At 41.9% G+C, this 17,861-nt stretch overlaps 1 protein-coding gene across 2 annotated transcripts; it reads right to left on the bottom strand.

Annotated features, from left to right (window-relative positions):
* Window positions 1–3,564: 3,564 nt before the first annotated feature.
* On the bottom strand, window positions 3,565–16,846 carry LOC143030963 (uncharacterized). 2 transcript variants are annotated; one of them, XM_076194262.1, is made up of 5 exons: window positions 16,751–16,846; window positions 6,984–8,432; window positions 6,577–6,788; window positions 6,062–6,144; window positions 3,565–5,633 (listed from the first exon to the last, which is right to left on the bottom strand). In XM_076194262.1, exon 2 carries the CDS (start codon window positions 8,326–8,328, stop codon window positions 7,357–7,359), a length of 972 nt encoding a protein of 323 aa, XP_076050377.1. In that variant the 5' UTR covers window positions 8,329–8,432; window positions 16,751–16,846; the 3' UTR covers window positions 3,565–5,633; window positions 6,062–6,144; window positions 6,577–6,788; window positions 6,984–7,356. The 2 variants fall into 2 exon arrangements, with proteins under 2 accessions (XP_076050377.1, XP_076050378.1); XM_076194263.1 differs by lacking the exon at window positions 6,062–6,144.
* Between the last annotated feature and the right edge of the window lie 1,015 nt (window positions 16,847–17,861).

Here is a 17,861-nt window from a genome sequence, read left to right as displayed (position 1 = left end):
TGAAAAAATAGTAGTGTATAAAAGAGGGCTATTGCCACCGGGCGAATTAGCGAATTAGGGGCTGCTGGTGGTTGTGGCTCGGGAGAAATGGACTGGGAACTTGGATGGCGGCGCCGACGCCGGGATTAGGATCACCAAAAGTTTAGAAAATGGTAGGAGGCGTAATAGTAAAGGTGGAAAAACGGAAAAATCTTTAGTGGGAGGTAAACTGAAATCAGATGTAGTATAAGTGAAAGTTAGAAAGGAAGCGAATTCTAGTCGAAGAAAAAGTAAGTGTAGATGTTTGTGCGTGTGTCGTGGCTATGTTCGTGAGAGGTGCGTGTATGTATCTTACGGGAAGTGAGTAGAGTTCACTTCCCGCGTGTAGAGCGCATTCCTATCTGATAAGCCACAGGTGAAGCCTGAGTAACCTGCTTTTCCCCAGATTGGGTTTTGAGATTTTTGTAGAGTGGATTCAGTGGCGGTGCGAGGGGGGGGGGTGCAGGCGGGCGGGTGTTGTATTATATCTTTCCTTCCAATCACAACTCTGAAAGCAGAGAATTACGTGTTTGGGAAATGTGTGTATATGTCAGAAGTGTAAATTCGCTCGCCAGCGTCAGCGAAGAGGCCAGCGTTAGGTTGCAGGCCGGTTGGACAGAGAGGCGTCCCAATTCCTCTCCGTCGACCAGCCTGCAAGCAGATGAGGGCTCTGAGCGAGAGTTGGGTTGGGCCTCTGCTAAGCCAGCGAGCAAGTGTGCGTGTGCCTCTTTTCTTCCAAGCACTACTCTGAAAACAGAGAATTACGTGACTTGGGAAATATGTGTATTTGTCTTGGTGTAAACCCGCCTGCCGACGTCAACGAAGAGGTCGGCCTGTGCCAGACCGGCAGCAGCAAAGGAGATATATCTCCTCGTCACCACCGGCTGGCGAGGATTCCTGGGCGTTTGTTGAGAGAGCTGGAGTGGAGAGACGTCCGACCTCTAGGAGCGCTGAGTTGATTCTCTCCGAGTGAACTGCTCGTCTCGGCTAGGTGCGGATCTTTTAAAGGAGGCTGGTGCTAACCCGGGCAGCTTTCAGAGTTCCTGATTGGCTCCCGGCTGACTGGCCGGGACGGCTTTGCGAACTATGCTTGCCAACTACAGCGAGTATAAAAGCCTAGCTCGAGTTAAGTGACGGACAGTCTGGTTATGACCAGACGCGTCACTGCAATACTCCCCCGTTCTTTGGGAGCGAGTACCGCGGAGGGTAAGGCGAGACGCGAGTGATATGGCAGAATCGGGCCTGCCTTTTTACCATCCGACCGGAACGGGTGATTGTGCCACCAGATGGCATCTCTGGAGAGGACGGCCTGGATGATGATGATAGAGCAGGCGGCGGCAGCGTGGTCGCTGTAGTGGCGAGGGGGGTCTGGCTGGGCATGGAGCTCTGGAGATATACAGTCAGGTGAGAATGGTTGCAGTGAAGGGGAGAGTGAGTTCGGGGGGAAATTAGTGTCTTGGGAGCTGGTTGAACACTGGTGGATCCTGACTGAGTCTGGCGGTGTGGATTTGGGGAATTAGGTGGAAAGGGGTGGCCTGAAGAGACGAGTGGTCCCGGGGGAGGGGAGGAGTCTTGAGGTTCGAGGGGAACACTCGATATGGGGCGGAGAGATTGCAGAGATTGCCGTTGCTCCGTGGTGGGGATGGGGTCAGGACCATGTTGTAAGAGAAATTGGAGGGGGCGTGGAGGTTTGGTAGGGGAAGAAAGGGGAAGGTAAGCTGGTTTGAGTCTGTCGATGGAGATGCGATCTAGTTTGGCAGTTCGGTCGATGAGGAAGTGTTTCGCCGATCTGCTTATGACTCTGAAGGGTCCATCGTACGGGCGTTGGAGAGGGGTTCGTCTGGAGTCCCGCCTGACGAAAACGTAGTCACTAGCAGCGAGGGCCGGGGGAACGTGCACTGGCTTTGATTGTAGCGTCCGAGGTGGCGGGTGGGGGGTTGGGGTTGGCGAAAATCTCCTTTGTGAGCTGAAAGAGGGCGTAACGGTCAGGATCGCCAACGGCGGGGGTGGCAATCTCCCTAGGAAGGCGAAGGTTTTCGGCATAAACTAGCAGAGATGGAAACGCGTCACTGTCGACCTTGGGAGTGTTGCGAATGGAGAGGAGCACCAGGGGGAGGGTATCAGCCCAGTTGCATGAGGGTTGCTGAGCCTTGAGTGACTCCTTCATCTGGCGGTGGGATCTTTCTACCAGTCTATTGGCTTGAGGGTGGTAAGCGGTAGTCCGGTTGCAGTTGGTGCCAAGGAGCTTGAGCATTCTGGACCAGAGATCAGATTCGAACTGGGAGCCCCTGTCGGTAATAATGGTGTGGGGGGCGCCGAATCTAGATACCCAACCGGAGAGGAAAGCACGGGCTGTTGTCTCGGCGGATATATCCGGGAGAGGGATCGCCTCTGGCCACCTGGTGTATCTGTCGACGCAGCTGAGCAGGTAACGCATGCCACGGGACGGTGGAAGGGGGCCCACAATATCCACATGGACCGATTGGAAGTGTGCTGTGGGTGTAGGGAAACGCTGGAGTGGGGCGTGACCTTTGAAGACTGGCAGGGGAAACAGGCACGGGTCCATTCTCTGGCGTCTTTGTTGATACCTGGCCAGACGACCCGATCCGTGAAGAGACGTTGTGTTGCCCGGATACCAGGATGACTGTGGTCATGCAATGCCGAGAACACATCCTTACGATGACAGGTAGGGATGTACGGCCGGGGTTTGCCTGTAGAGACGTCACACCACAATAGTGCAGGAGTGTTGGGGAGCTGGGAGCTATCGGAGCTGCAGGGAGGAGGTGCCATTCAGGCGTAAGAGATGGAGTTCCTTGTCGTTACCCTGGGAGGCGGCGATGCGGGCGTAGTCAACGTGGTGGTGATCAGGGAGGATGCTAGAGGTAATCCTGGACAAGGCGTCGGCCACTTGGTTATCCTCTCTCTTGATATACTTAATGTGAATATAGAATTGGGACAGGAATGACAGCTGCGGAGAGACTCTTTGTGAGTGGTGGTCAGAGATCCTGTCCAGTGCAAGGGTGAGCGGTTTGTGGTCGGTAAGGATGGCAAATGGCCGGCCTTCTAAGAAATAGAGGAAATGCTTCACGGCTGAAAATATGGCCAGAAGCTCCCTGCCGAATGCACTATAGCGCATTTGAGAAGGGCCCAGTCGTTTGGAGAAGAATGCAATCGGCTGGAGCTGTCCGTTGACCCTCTGTTGGAGGACTGCGCCTATCGCTGTGGAGGAGGCGTCGGTGGTAAGGAAGGTGGGTGCGTGGGCCACCGGGTAGGACAGGCGGGCAGCCTCTGCAATTACAGCCTTGACCGACCCAAATGCTTGGGTAGCTTCAGGAGACCACTTCACGGGTACGAACGACCGCTTGGAACGGTTCTTGGTGAAGTCGTTCAGTGATGTGAGTTTGGCGGCTGCATCGGGGATGAATCTATGATAATAGTTGACGATCCCTAGGAATTGGCGCAGTATCTTGACGGATGTTGGCTGTGGGAAGTCTATGATGGTGATATATTTGAGAGGGCGGAATTGATAACATGCTTCTTGTTTTGCTTTATTTCACTTGACCAAACAAGTACTGGTGATGAATAACCACCGAACACAGTACTAACGATCTCAAAACATGTGAAATTATGAATTTGTACACTTCCATTTTACAAGTCATTGACATATTCTCAAAGTAGCATCTTTGTTCTAATTCATTGTTATGAAATTATAAATTTATTTCACAAATTCAATTTCATCACAAAAACCTTGTGTACATTTTTTCCTTCATGTGCTAGATGTAAAATGTGTGCATGCATGTAGGTGCACAGCATGGAAGGAACACTGTTCACAGCACAAATCACACTGGAATGGATTCTCACCAGTGTGAGTCACTATGTCACATTCGAGACCTGCGTGGGTCCTCATATAGTTTGTGAGAGACTCCTTTTGTGAGAAAGCTGCATCACACAGGTTGTGGTGAAAGTAGAGTGTCCTCCACCAAACATGGTCCACAGGTCCTTCTCCAATCCTGGTAAAGAGGTGGAGGAGACAGATGGACATCCCAGAGGTCATGGGAAACTACCAGGTAAAATTCTTAATTAATTTAATGTCAACATTAAACATTAATAGTTAGAAGGATAGACCCAAGCTATTCAATAAGGAAAAAAGAGGGGGGGGGGGTAGGAAGAAATAATACTAACAATCATCTAAAGCTGTTTGATTAGGATACTATAGAACTGAAATAGCTACAAAGTTATCACTGGACAAAGTCAATCCACTGCTATCGCGACTGCTGGAAGGACTACTGCCAGGACTATGCAGTCCTCTGCTGGAACTGATCTAAACAGCAACCAGGCAAATGAACAGCTTTAAAGGTCAACTGAGAAGGTTTTCCAAGAGTTGGTGAATATTTGCTAGATGTATGGCTTAATCACTTTTTGATAAAGTAATGCAAAAATAAGTCCTAATTATTATGCAATGTGGTAATAAGGCCTATTAGAATATCGGTAGCAGACAAACTTTTCCTTCGCCAACCTTCACCTGTTCTCATAAGGTTGTGATATCAAGCTTGCTGTTTCCATTCTGATGCTTGCCATGTGCATACATTATAAAATGCTGTTCCACACTGCCAACTTGATCAGTGATCTGTCATATTATGTGAGTTAGCAAGGTTTTATCAAGTATTTAGTTTGAAAATGGATTGTGTCACTGCAAATTGCAACAGTGATTCAACAAAACAAATATCATTGCTGGAATCTTTTCACAAGGTTGTGTGCTTCTTTGCTCCCAAGTTCCGCACTTTTTTATGAAGCAATGAAAGAAAAGTATATATGTAACTTCAAACATCTCTTGATGTAATTTCACTATGGTAATTCAGGCACAAGGGGGCTGAATGCATATTGAGAATAATAAAATGTATGCATGGTGATTGAAAATTATCATTATTAATTTCCACTTTCAGACTACTACTTGCTGCCCTTCATTTCAATGGAAATTCATGTAGAAAACAGAAAAAAAAAAAAAAAAGGAGAGGTGCAGTGGGTTATATTTTATCCCAAAGTCAAAACAGATGTTGGAGTGGCAAGGGAGAAAGTTGATCTAACATATGGTGAGTGTATGAAGCATTATTGTGCTACATATTGCATCCAAACTGTGAAACTGCATAGGACTTCCTACTGGAGCAAGGTGATAAATTCAAAATGCTTACCTAAAAAATTGGTATTGTTCTGATATGACAAACTAAACAAAATATACAAAACATAAATCTCCATTTTCTATTTACAGAATATGTACAAATTTTACTTGGTGAATTACTGAAGTTCCGTTCTGAATATCCATCATACAAACTTGCAAGAGTTGCCAAACTTCAGTCCACTATGCAAGTTCCAGGTTAATCATCCAACACTGAATTTTTTCATATATCAAGGACAAATAGTACTCTGAATATAATTCCAAGAATTTAAACCATAGTCATTGCTGAAGGGTATTTAAATCCTGTGTAATGTCCATCTGGCACAGGCCATTTTTTCCTAAGTTGGTCTGGCACACACTGGAAGGGGACAGATGATTTCTTTTGCCCAGTCATTGCCAACAGCACTCCACTAAATTACGATAGGCATGACACCTGTACAGCCTGAAAGAAATAAAAGTAGCAATTTATGATAATTCATTTTGCTGTAAATTCATAAAAATATATATTTTTATATAGTCTATTGTATATCTAGTTATTTTTTATACATATTTTAAGAATGAATAAAATTTTATTCAAGATTATTAGTATTTACTTCATAACATGACTGCTACCACAATTTCAGCAATATTATTTAAATTAAAAGACCTGGACTTATATCCAAGTGAATCAACAATGGACAGTATGGATATAACTGAAATACTGTAGTGCTACATGCATATGTATAGGCCTAATCGTGCAGAGGTTGGTCATTCCCAATTAGCCTCCTGTCATTGATAAATCTATACATTGTCAATTCAAGAGCAGGTGGATTCAGGCAGACAATGAAAATCCTGGGTGATGCACTAGCTACTATTTGGCTCAAGGCTTACCTTCTTTTCTTGGATTGCACTGTAATAAGAGCAACACAAGCTCTGTCTGCCCTTTTGCTGAGACACAATGTCCACAGCTGCACCTGAAATAGCCAAATTCATTAATTTCAGCAAGGCCACACAATGGGAAATGAGGGCCCGGGGGTTTAGCTACTTCTTCTGCAAGATACAGGTTCCCTGGAATAAAGAAGCTGAGCAAATGTTAGAAAAAAAAAAAAAAATCTGCTTGTTCATAGGCCTATGGCATTCATGCCATAGGCCTAACCATGCTAAACTCCTTGCATGAACAGATGATGAACTATCCATGAACTTGCTGGGCATACTGGGGCCTGGTAGATAGGGCCAGGCCCATCAATGTCTGCTAGATATTAGCTCTACCATCTCATGCCTTCAAACCTTAATCCACATGTCTGATGACAAACCAAAGAAATCATGTGTCTGGTCTGGTGAGTGGTTGGTGGTGTGCATCTATGTATGTAAAGCATGCATGCAGTAATGCATTCCGACGAACTCACCAGTCCTTATTTCCTGCTCGTTCTAGGCATTTATCCTAAGAGGATTCCTTGCTCTCGACATGTTCTTCTTTAGTTGAGTCTTGTTTGGATATCAGAATTGGTTTGTACATGTCTTCTTGTACCCTACCCACACTAGAACACAAGAGGGCATCCAAATACAATAAATCTTCTTCACTCAATGTGAAATCCCCATTGTGTTGCTTGCTGGCTATCTGAAAGAATGTAAACAACAACCCTGACATTGTCAGTTGCCCTAGCAGTGGAAAACGTACTTTTAAGATCATGCTATTTGGATAAAATCAAGATTATAAAATACTAAAAATGTGCATTTTAGTGTTCTAACTTCTAAGTTATTTTTATATATGAAATAACAAAAGATAAAGAAATCCAAAACCTTCTCAGTTGACCTTTAAATAGATGAGGCAAATACCGTCATCAATGACTAGTCGTTCATATGCATGGACTGCAAGTTAATTCACTCTTGAATGACCTTGCAGGTAAAACAAAGGGAAGACCATGCTGGACTCTGTGTAGGCATTGCTTGCATAATTGCTTTTCTGTTGGCTTAATCCAAGCTGTAGGAAACATATGATCTTTTCATCATACAAGTCATACAGGAAAAGCTTCTCTCCAATGTCCATCTTTATATGCCTTGTGCGAGAAGTCTTATGTGAAAAACCAGAATCACACAGGTCACATTGGAAAGGCTTCTCTCCTGTAGGAGTATTCGTATGCTGTGTAGGACAACCCTTTTGAGAAAAAGCAGTCACGCAAGTCACACTAGTAAACCTCTCCTATGTGGCTCCCCATATGCTTTGTGAGATAATCCTTTCTTGAGAAAGCTGCATTGCACAAGTTACATTGGAAAGGCTTCTCTCCTGTGTGGGTCCTCATATGCTTTGCAAGATTACCTTTTTCTGAGAAAGCAGAATTGCACAGGTCACACTGAAAAGGCTTCTCTCCTGTATGGGTCCTCATATGCTTTGTGAGAGAACCCTTTTGTGAAAAAGCAGAATCACACAGGTCACACTGGAAAGGCTTCTCTCCTGTGTGGGTCCTCATATGTGTTGTGAGAGAACGCTTTTCTGAGAAAACAGAATCACATAAGTCACATTGGAAAGGCTTCTCTCCTGTATGGATACTCATATGGTTTGTGAGAGAACCCTTTTGTGAGAAAGCACAACTGCACAGGTCACACTGAAAAGGCTTCTCTCCTGTGTGGGTCCTCATGTGCTTTGCAAGAGAATCCTTTCGTGAGAAAGCAGAATCACACAGCTCACATTGGAAAGGCTTCTCTCCTGTGTGGGTCCTCATATGGATTGTGAGAGAACCCTTTCCTGAGAAAACAGAATCACACAGGTCACACTGGAAAGGCTTCTCTCCTGTGTGGGTCCTCATATGCTTTGTGAGATTACCCTTTTCTGAGAAAGCAGAATCACACAGGTCACATTGGAAATGCTCTCCTGTGTGGGTCCTGATATGTCTTGTGAGAGAACTCTTTTGTGAGAAAGTAGAATCATACAGGTCACATTGAAAAGGCTTCTCTCCTGTGTGAGTCCTCATATGCTTTGTGAGATAACTCTTTTGTGAGAAAGCAGAATCACACAGGTCACACTGGAAAGGCATCTCTCCTGTGTGGGTCCTCATATGATTTATGAGACCACCCTTTTGAGAGAATGCAAAATTGCACAGGTCACACTGGAAAGGCTTCTGTCCTGTGTGGGTCATCATGTGATATCCAAGATGATTCATGATATAGCTGTGCCATAGATGTCACACCGCTTCCTCCTCATCATGTGATACATATGGATTCTATGGATAGCTCTTCCAAAAGAATGGTGATATTTACCATCTTCCTGGAAAATATATAATCATAAGGTTGACATCTCTTTGAAATTGTGTAATACACTGTAATAAGATTGTGAATGTTGTGTACACAAACCATGTTTATATGCTTTGTGAGGCCCCTTGTACACTATAACAAAACATAAAATTGATACAAATACTAACAGATATGGTGGTGCTATTATATTTTGCATTCTACTTTTTCATTAGAAATATGCTGAAAACCATCCAATAGCTACAAGCATACTCACCCCACCACAACTGGAATGACTAAAATTCTGCTCTGGCTTTTTCATCATGTCATGAGATTTGGAAGTGGGTAACACGCCAGATGGCCACAGCAGTCATATTTTAACATACATTCACCACATTCTATGTTTGGGCTCACAAGACCAGAATCTAGATATGACAAACTCTGGGTGGTTTTATTCAGTTCATCTCATCTGACCCAAATAAGTGATGCAAGTCATATCTTCTCAGATACACTGGTAGGTGGTGTACCTGTGTTATTATTTCAGAATAATATAATAGATGAAATTTTAGAGGAAATTTCCATATTTTTTCTTGTCACATTAAGTAAAATACCCATTTGTCTGATAGAAAAAAATATACCTACTAAAACAATCTCAGTGATCATGATGTAATCAGGAAGGAACTGCTATCAAATGTGCAATCCCAGTAAATGTGGAAATAGCAATAAGACAATGTATAATGTGAGAATTAGTGCTTTAACATTTTCAACCTACAGGTCATTTAAACAGAGAGGCATTACATACACAAACCCAGTCATCTTCCAGGAAGCCTGTGACTCCCTTACCACTTGTGACACTTGTGTGATAATACATACATACACATACCATGGAAGGTAGCCAAAAAACAAAGGCATAAAATCCATTCCCACCCATTCTGTCCCCACATATTTCACTCCCATCCACCACCCTCCATCCCCCTTATCTTGGCTCCTGGATGACACAGAACATCCAAAGCAAGGCTATTTCATTAAATCGGCGACCCACCCTCTCCGTACCCTCATGCAGAAATGGAGAAGATGGCTTAGTAATCCATTCAGGATATGTCAATTTATTTCTCGCACATACTCTCTCACCCCATCCTCCACCCACTCCCTTTTATGTATCACAGCATCATCCATACACAACCAATCTCCATTCACCCCTATCTTGTGTTTTCTCCCATCCTTCTTCAACAGACATTCTCCTCTTTCCCAATGCCCTTTTTACCCTATCTATCCATCACATCCTTGGTCGCCCCCACATATTCACTCCTTCTACCTCTGCATTCCACACCTCTTTTACTAATCTTTCTTCACTCATTCTTTCCATGTGCCCAATCCATCCCAACACTCATCAACCATATCTCTCAACCCCCTTTCCATCGGTTCTCCTCACCTCCTCCTTTCTCACTCTAGCCTAGTAACCCCTCTCACCTCATCTCAAACACATTCAAACTCCTCCTCTCTTAAGTTCCATGTTTCTGCCCCATAAAGTGCTGTCAGCAAAATCACTCCCTCATACCATCCTCTTGTAGCATCCATTCCCACATGTCTATTTCTCAATACACTTCTTAATCCCCCAAGGCATTTAATTGCTTCTCTCAATTTAAATTCTACCTCCACCTCCATTCCTCCCTTTCCTGCCACATTCACACCCAAGTATCTAGAACTAACCACTTCCTCCAGTCTCTCCCTCCCTTATTACTCACTTCCAGTCTGCTGCCACTTTCTCCCCTTGTACATCTCATCACCTTATTTTTACCCACATTTATCTTCAATTTCTTTCACTTCCTTTCCCAAACTCTGTCACTAACTTCCTCCAACCCTCCTCTGATCCTGCTATAAGTGCAGTGTCGTCAGCAAACAGTAACTGGTTTATCTCTCACTTTTCTCCATTTTCTTTAACCATCTCCAATCTCAGACCCATTATCCTTACATTTACTTTTCCCACCACACCATTCATACATAGATTGAACAGCCACGGTGACATAACACATCCCTGGTGAAGTCCGAACTTTACCTCAAACTACTCACTCTCTCCATTTCTGATTTTAACACAAGCTCTACTACTCTTGTAAAAAACTCTTGACTGTTCTTAAAAGCTTTCCTCCTATCTTTAACACCTTCCACACTGCCTTCCTGTCTACCCTGTCATAAGGCTTTTCCAAATCTATAAAGACCCAAAAAGCATCCTTACCTTTTCCTATAGCTTTCTCACATATCTATTTTACCACAAAAATGTGATCAACACAACCCCTACCTGTCCTAAACCCACACTGTTCCTCACCAATTACTCCCCTCTGTTCCTCTCCTAATCCTCTCAATCAAGACCCTCCCATAAGCCTTCCCAACTACACTTAACAAACTGATCCCTCTAAAACTACTACTCACACTTGTCCCCTTTTCCATTGCTAAGTGGAACTATACAGGCACTCCTCCAGTCCTCCTGCACTCTAACCTCTCTTAAACAAACATTAAATAACCTCGCCACCCAGTCTATCATCACTGTACCTTCTTTTTTAGACATTCAGGCATGGCATCCATCCAACCCAGGTGCCTTACCTGCTCTCATTATCTTAACAACTGCCTTCACTTCATCTTTCCTTATTTCTCCTCCATTTCCCTCACTCATCACTGTCATTTTGTTAGTACCTCCCACTGCAACTACCTTTCCCTCCCTATCCTCCTTCATATTTAGCAACTCCCTAAAATACTCTCCCCATCTTCCTCTTACTGCCGTCTCTTCCATTATCATCTCTCCATTTGCACATTTGACCTTTTCTTTACTCTATTTGCCTCTTCTTCCTCTCTTAATTTCTTTCCAAAACATCTTATTACTTTCAAAACTTTTGTCATACTCTTACTCCATTTTACATCTGCTCTCCTTTGCCTCCTTTATGCTTTATTTGTCTTTTCTTTGTACTTCTCATATGATTCTCTCATCCTATTTGTAACCAATCTGTGAATGCTTGCTCTTGCACAACCTTCTTTGCTTCATCCCACCACACACTACCTTCCCTTCTATTTCCTCCTGTCCTCCTTTTTCCACACACCATCTTTGCACACTCTGTGACTCCCTTCTTGAACCATCCCCATTCTTCCTCCACTCCCAGTTTTACTCTATCCTTCTCTCATTCCCACTCATTCCTCAGCTTCTTGTACTCCTCCTTTTCTTTCTCATTTAACCAGTTCACTTTAAGCACCTCCCTACTTTCTGTCCTTTTCTTCTTTGTCCACCTATCTTCCACTCTAAACTTACCTTCCACCAAAAGATAATCTGATATTCCACCACTCTCTCCCCTTATAACATGTACATCCTTAACTCTTCCTATTATTCTCCTGGTTACCACTATACAGTATAGTCCATTAATGCTCTATCTACCACCCTTCCATTCACCATCCTTTCCCATGTGTACTTATGTTTGACTTTCTTCCTAAACACTGTATTTGCTATCATCACCTCTCTAGAAACATCACCATCAACTCTCCACTACAATTTTTTTCATGGAACTCCATATTTTCCAGTCACTCCATCTATTGGTTCATTTCCTACTATAGCATTAAGGTCTCCCAATACCACCACACTGACATGTCTCCCCAAACCCTCTATGCAGTCATTTAATTCTATCCAAAAAGCTTCCCTTTTCTCTACATTCTTCTCACTACCAGACCCATATATACTTACAAAAAACCCATCTCCCTTCCCAGTTTCACCTTCATCCACATTGACCTTGAAGAAACCTCCTTTCACTCCATCACATGCTTACCTATCTCTTCACTTACTGGTATAGCCACCCTTTCTATCCCTCGTCCTCACTTCACTCCTGAGATCCTCCCAATTACACTCCCAAACTTAACTTGTGGGGTGATAGTGAGTGGCGAAACCATGATGTATGAAAGTGATCAAGTTTATTAAAAAAGAAAAAAAAAAAAATTATAAACTGACATACACTGAGACAGCCAAAAGAAGACTAGACATGAGTAAGTATGAAACACCTTTGGGAGCGGTTAGGAAATTAATTTGCAATGTTGATAGTCCTAGATATGAAGATGATTTATTCTCTGGATTTAGAACAGAAAGAGGTATGGATTTCAAAAACATATTAATAAATCATGAAATATTTAAGATGAAAAGGAAAACTGTTGAATGGAAAGGGGAATATAACCAATTATACAAAGAATAGAGGGAATTGAGAAAGGAAAATGCACTATTAATTAGGGAAATGGAAGGAATGAAAAAGGAACTAGCTATAGTACAAAATAATGAAAATCTGGAAAATGATGACACAAATAAAAATGAAACTTTGTTGAGGGAACTTAATGAGAAGATATTAATAGATGCAGGCAAAGTTTGTGGGAAAAAAAAAAAAATATATATATATATATATATATATATATATATATATATGATGGAAATTGAATACCAAATGAAAGACAAAGAAAACAAAAAATACTATTTAAAGAAATAGTCAAAGAACAAATGAACGAAATTACAAAGGTCACTGTGATAAAAGTAATAAAAGAAAAAAAAACATTGGTTAAGAGACAATAGAAAAAATGTATTGTAATTTTTGGTATTAAAGAAAATCATGGACTAATCAGGTTCCAAAGGGAAGAAGAAGAATATAGTGAGGGAAACACTAAAAGAAGTACAGGAGGAACAAGAATTTTAAAAGGAAATAGAGGAAGTTTATAGAGTGAGAAAATATTCTGAAGAGAAGAATAGACCTCTCAAAGTAAAACTAAATTCGCAGAGGATAGTGGAAGAAATATTAACAAATGTAGGAAGACTAGCAAAAAATTATGGATAAAAAAGGAACTGAGTGATGGGGATAAAGAGAAAGAAAAAACACTAAAAGAGGAAGCTCAGGAAAAGAACGAGAAAGAATGGAGAACAAATGGAAAGAGTTTTTTTTGAGAGTGATGGACTTGAGACTGGGGAAATGGTACATAAGGGAAAAGGAAATGCAGGATGGTTGGGCACACTGTGCTTTCTGGACCTACAAAAGGCATTTGATAAGGTACCACACAAGAAACTATTAAGGAAAATAGAGTAGGCATCTGAGGAAAATTATTGGAATGGATGAAAGACTTCCTGACTGGGAGGAAAATGAGAGTAGTAATTCGAGATAAATTCTCAAATTGGGAAGAAATGATAAGTGGTGTCCCGCTGGGATCAGTACTGGCCCCGATCATGTTTGCCATATACATAAATGACGTGGATGAGGGAGTAGTGTCATATGAATTTCTTTGCAGACAATGCAAAAATACTAACGAAAATAAGAATGGAGGAGGATTGTAACTCATTACAACAAGACTTGAACAAGATCTGGAAATGGACTCAAAAGTGGGAGGTGAAATTCAATATCAAAAAATGTAGTATAATGAAATTTGGAAAGAGTAAAAACAGAATATCAAGAGATTATAAAATTGGTGAAGAAGAGGTCAAAAAAGTAAACTCAGAAAGACCTTGGAATGATGATCAACAAAGACATGACACCAGACAAACTTATTAATAAAATAGTCGGAGAAACCTACAATTTACTGAGGTCAATAAAAGTGGCATTTGTCTATTTGGATGAGGAAATGATAAAAAAAAAAGAATAACTACACTAACAAGACCAAAACTCCAGTACACAGCAACACTATGGACACCCAGTACCAAAAAGAATATAAGAAAATTAGAAAGAATACAAAGAGCAACAACAAAACTGGCACTAGCTCTTTCCAAAATGACATATGAACAAAGACTGTCAAAATTAGAATTACCAACTCTGGAACAAAGAAGGAAAAGAGGAGACTTTCTAACAATCTATAGAATCATGAAAGGAATGGAAATCTTAGATAAGAATGATTTATTGAAATGGGACAATGGAAAAACAAGCTCCCTTCCCGTATAATACAACTAGGTAAAGGAAACATGGACTGGAGGTGAAGCTTTATTCCTGACGTTTCGTCTAACGACTTTCTCAAAGGAATGAGCATACTAGAAACATACAGAGATTATAAACCCGCCTTATGGCTCAAGGGGGTGTACGGACGTATGGCGCTGCGTCCTGATTGGCCCGCTGAGACAGCCAATCACGAAGCGCTATATTCGCTGAAGATTTGGCCCAGGTGAAGCTCCCAGCCTTATTGTTGATATTCGGACGAGTGGTGATGTACGCAGCTTCTATAGATTTTCTGACCTTCTTATCCATACCTTCGTGTAGAATCTCGGCTCGGTTCCATTGTGGGAGGTGCCCAGAATCGTCAACATGCACCACCATTGCGTTGGTGAGTCTATGGTGACGGAGGTCGGCCTTATGCTCCCTGATTCTAGTGTTAAGGCCCCTCTTAGTCTCTCCGTAGTATGCTTTATCGCATGATGTGCATGGGATCTTATATACGACGCTGTCTTCTCTCCCCCTCATCTTAGTCCCGCTTTTTATCATGTCACCAATCTTCGTTCCCGATGTTACGGCTGCTTTAACTTCCGTGCTCCTGAGCATTCTAATAATGTCTCCTACCTTCTCAGAGTTAGGAAGCGCCATGTATGATGTTTTTGTGGTGGCGTTGCCTTCTCTTAACCTGCTTGTGTGGATTATTTCTTCCGAATATCAACTCGTCCGAATATCAACAATAAGGCTGGGAGCTTCACCTGGGCCAAATCTTCAGCGAATATAGCGCTTCGTGATTGGCTGTCTCAGCGGGCCAATCAGGACGCAGCGCTATACGTCCGCACACCCCCTTGAGCCATAAGGCGGGTTTATAATCTCTGTATGTTTCTAGTATGCTCATTCCTTTGAGAAAGTCGTTAGACGAAACGTCAGGAATAAAGCTTCACCTCCAGTCCATGTTTCCTTTACCGTGTCTATACAACTTGTTCACATGGATTTTCACAACTAGGTAAATACACAAAGACAAAGACGGGTCATCACGAGCATAGCTCGCTTCCCATATAATACTAGGTAAATACATATACACATGTATATATTATATACATATACATACACCAAGGGCTTTCTCCCCCTTATAAGGGAAGTAGCCAAGTCAAAAGGCTCACACCCACTCTCAGCCATTTTACTCCCATCCACCACCCTTTCCTCCCTCTCATCTTAGCTCGTTATGGATGATGGGTCATCCCTGTATCCCTCCCACTGCTCTGGGTCAAAAGCAATGCAGCAAAACACAGTACATCCATGGCAAAGCCGCTTCACTTATTTGGTAACACTCCCTCTCCATACCCCTCATGCAGAAAAAGAGAAGACCTTAAATCTGGCTTCTACTGTTATACTGTACAATGCAAAAGGAGACTTGATATGTTTTGGGCCAATCAGGAGACTAATTTAGAGGAAAGTCTTATACTAGTGGACACACCTGGTTGAAGTCAATTGGGGGAGGACATGGAGGACACAAATCAGAGGCCTGACCTACCCAAGCTGAGAGTGATCTGGACATATAGGTCACATGACTTACATCCATTATCTATGTAAGACTGCATAAGGGAAGGTATAACTGCTCATACTATAATGCAATAACTTCTAATTGATATGGCGTGGATGTGTAGAGTGAATATCAAGAAAAAATTACTCACAAGAATATCATAATCAGTGCACACTGAATTGTGAGTGAACTTTATGAATTTTTTATTTTCCTACCAAGGATGACTGAATGGAGGCCCATCCCCTAATAAGAATGTAAGAACAATATGTAAGCAAATAAGATACACACATTGATAAACATAAAGATGCTTGCCAGTTTAAAAAAAAATTAATTGCTACCAATGTTAATATTAATTTGTGGTAGTTATATATGGAGCTCAAAATACTCACAATGATAAGAGCTAGCCAATGATAGAGTTTGCAGCTGTGAGACTGGCGAATATCTTTTTAATATACCAAAATATTTGCCAATCTTAATTTTCTAAAAATCACTACCAACATTACCATTATTTTGTGATACTTGTATATGGGTTTTAAAATAGTTAATGATAAGAGACAGAGTTAAGAATTGCAGCAGAGAGACCTGACCTCACCTAACCTATCCCCTTGGTAAATATAATGATGTCCACTCACATTAATTTGTCTTAAATAGCTATTGACACTACTGTTAATTGCCAGTATTTAGATTTGGGGTTAAAAACATTCAGAATGATAAGAGCTAATTGACTATATAAGTAATGGCAGGTGCTAGGCTGGTAAACATCTTGATAAATACATTTATCCCTGTTCAGAATGCCAATTACACTACCAAACGGGAATTGAAGTGTAGCAAATGCCAAAAATAAAAACACAACGCATGCACTAACCTACTTTCCCACTCTATGATTTCACTTACGAACTTAGGAGGGCACACTTGTTTAGCCTGTACAAAACACAGCCATGAAAACAAGCTCTTCAAATCGATGAGGGAGTGCAACTCAAGGCTTCGCTATGATGTAAACAAACAATGCCGGTAACTTGAAGAATAATGGAGGGAAACATTAGTGACAATAATGAATTGACGGCAGGGAAATTCTTATTCAGGAAAGCAAAAATAGATGTTAAAAAGGAGACACCACACAGGGATGACTTGATACAGGTTTTTAAGATTCTAAAGGGAATTGACATCAAAAGTGGCAAAATTTTCACTGAATGAAAATCCGATAAGAAACAACGGTCTCAAACTGTCCGGAAATATATGTGTGTGTATATATATATATATATATATATATATATATATATATATATATATATATATATATATATATATATATATACACACACACACACATATACACCGTAGGGTGGTGTGTGGCTGTCTCGAAAAGAGGCTGCAGCAGATCCGAGGTGAATACACAAACACACATAGATACACACACACACACACACACACACACACACACACACACACACATATATATATATATATATATATATATATATATGTGTGTGTGTGTGTGTGTGTGTGTGTGTTCACTTTCACTTGGTCTTTTGGATCACGTGTTGGACTCGTGAACGACAGCTATTTCCCTCCTGGAAGAGAGCTCAGAGCTCGTAGGTCCGATCTATGGGTAATGCTATGACCTTGCACACACACACACCCCCAACTCCCCGCCCACGAGAGTTGGAGTAACACCCCTCAGCGCTGCGATACTGATATTATTTCAGCCCCGGGCGAGGGTCGAACCCGGACCTCCGTAGTGGCAGGCCAGAGCTCTAACCACAGTGTGTGTGTGTGTGTGTGTGTGTGTGTGTGTGTGTGTGTGTGTGTGTGTGTGTGTGTGTGTGTGTGTGTGTGTGTGTATAAGTGAACGTGTGTTCACTTATGCAAAGTAGACCACTTGGAAAAAGAAACTAACGAAGCAGAGCGCTTTCATATATTACATCTTCAGATGTAATATACACATATATGGATGTATATATATATATATATATATGTATGTATATTATATATATATATATATATA

The sequence above is a fragment of the Oratosquilla oratoria genome, chromosome 12, assembly GCF_046742065.1.
Source record: "Oratosquilla oratoria isolate Oo_2021 chromosome 12, ASM4674206v1, whole genome shotgun sequence".
In the NCBI taxonomy this organism is placed as follows: Eukaryota; Metazoa; Arthropoda; class Malacostraca; order Stomatopoda; family Squillidae; genus Oratosquilla; species Oratosquilla oratoria.
This window is presented reverse-complemented; position numbering and strand designations above follow the sequence as displayed.

What these genes read in the sequence shown, in the direction of transcription:
- LOC143030963 (XM_076194262.1), bottom strand. Translation starts at nt 8,328, where the DNA reads ATGAATCATCTTGGATATCACATGATGACCCACACAGGACAGAAGCCT.